The sequence below is a fragment of the Phoca vitulina genome, unplaced genomic scaffold (genome assembly GCF_004348235.1).
Source record: "Phoca vitulina isolate PV1807 unplaced genomic scaffold, GSC_HSeal_1.0 scaffold3050, whole genome shotgun sequence".
In the NCBI taxonomy this organism is placed as follows: domain Eukaryota; kingdom Metazoa; phylum Chordata; class Mammalia; order Carnivora; family Phocidae; genus Phoca; species Phoca vitulina.
The window spans coordinates 994-2,985 of NW_022592733.1; the positions used below are offsets into that span (position 1 = coordinate 994).

The 1,992-nt window shown below is 51.2% G+C and overlaps 1 protein-coding gene across 1 annotated transcript; it reads right to left on the minus strand.

The window, feature by feature from the left end:
• Positions 1-1,029: 1,029 nt before the first annotated feature.
• LOC116629775 (angiopoietin-related protein 7) lies at positions 1,030-1,705 on the minus strand (the record flags this gene model as incomplete). Its single annotated transcript, XM_032399994.1, has 2 exons — positions 1,030-1,270; positions 1,507-1,705. Coding segments are annotated over 2 exons (369 nt in total), but the record flags the coding sequence as incomplete, so codon positions are not given.
• Between the last annotated feature and the right edge of the window lie 287 nt (positions 1,706-1,992).

A 1,992-nucleotide genomic window follows, 5' to 3' on the forward strand; every position in this document is an offset into this window, starting at 1 on the left:
TTTTCGCTCTTTGGCTTCCGGCTCCTCCCTTGCTTTCCCTGAAGACTGCTCACCCTCTGATTTTTCACTGAAGCTTTTTACCTTGCTCTAAATGATAATGGCAATAATTTAAAAACCAACGAGTTTCAGAAGAATTTATTGTAGAAGGAAGAAGAAACTCCGCATGTTTACAACATACTACAGTATTTTATTTTTACAAAGCAAAATACTTACATACAGCATCAATTATTAACCATAGTGTCATCCACCTTCATTTTGCAGCCACTTTTTATAGACAAGTTAAAAGAGAAAGCTCTTTGAGCCCTTTTCTTACAAAGTAAAAAATAAAAATAGATATATCTGTATTGACTGACCATTTTAAGGCAGTTTTGTGCAAGCATCCACAAGGGACTTCTCCCCACCTCCTGCTGGAACTCCCCAGCCACCCCTAGACCCACTTCTGCCTTTCGGCATTGCACCCCGATAGAGGCAGAGCAGGGAGTTGCTAAAGGCCCGCCACCAGTCCTGGGGCCCCAGAGATCCCTCTGAGCAAGTCCAGCCTGGCTCAGCCCATCACCAGTGGAACAATTTCTGTCTTAAAAAAAAAAAAATGTGTAGACCGAAGGTAATTTCATCAGATTTGAAAAATCAAAACTCTCCTCCACCACTCTCTTTCATGCCTTTCTCTAACACCCAATACCTCTCCTTGAGGATCAAAATCACAGGGTTCTTTTTTAGGTGAGGGATCTGTTTTCTGCCCTCATACACCTAGGCCTTCAACTGAATAGGTAAAGTGATGTCATAATTATTTTTCTTTCACAGAAAAAATCAAATGGAAAGGAGAAGCTTTTAGTGTCTGTCAGGGATCACGGACAGAGAGAGAGCCCCCTCAGGCCAGCCCCCTGAGAAGTATGTGTGATAACCCATTGTGTTCAAATAATTCATCCCATTTAGGTGACGCCCTTGTACTTAAATTTGATTGTGCTCCTGACTCTCTCATTGGTGATTGTAGGCCATTCTCCATCCCTACCTTTCTCTACCCCCTTCCTGCCCTTCCCCCGCCCTCACCCAGCCTCCATTTGTCCCCATTTTCCCACCCCTGTCCCACAGCAGGCCTCCACTTAGGGCTGGAAGTCTTCCGGGCGGATTTTCATCTCCACCCGTCTGAGGGAGTAGCTAGACCCGTGCCACCCGTACCAGGTAATGCCGTCCAGGTGCTTGTTGTGCTCCCCGAGGCGGTAGTACACTCCGTTGAGGTTGGAGTCTGTGCAGCAGTTGTACCAGTAGCCACCTGGCACGAGAAACAGACCGGGGCTGGGACGCCGAGCTCGTCCTCCCCTTGGAAATAGCTGCCAGACTGGACAGCAGGATTGGTGAAGCTGCTTTTGGAACAGCGGCTAAGCAGTTAGAACCAGTGTCCCCAAAAGAGTACCAAAGCCAGAATACCAGCTCTGCGGCTCTAAATCCATTCTTCTCACGCGGGACTGCCCCCCCTCCCGCCGGCCTCCCCCTACCCGCCAGTCTCACCTTTGCGGAGTTGTGCACACTTGTCTAAGCAGTTGTCGTTGTCCTTGTCCTTGGTGCTGAAGGCCGTGTTGTTGTGGTAGACCAGGGCGTCGTTCCCCACATTGCCACTGTAGTTCCCCAGGAAGAGGCGGTAGCTGTTCAGTTCGTTGCCCAGGACGAAGTGGCTGTACTCCGCGTAGCGCACGCTGCCCTCCCAGTCCTGTCAGGGAGGACGCCGAGCCTTAGGGGAGCTGCAGCGGGCCCTCATTTCGGCCCGTGCTGCCACTCTCCCCTCTCCGCTCGCAGCCGCGCATCTGGTTCCCGCTGCGGACTGAGCAAAGCTTTCCTGCGTGTTTGCCTTTAGGGGGCCGCACTAAGCTGGGAGTCAGAGGACAAGGGTCCTGGGCCACATGTCTCTCCTGAGTCCCCAGCTGGCCTTGACTAGCCTCTCTTTCTGTAGCCCTTCCCGGCCCTGCCTGGAAGGTGTAGGTGTGTGTTTGGCTCTAT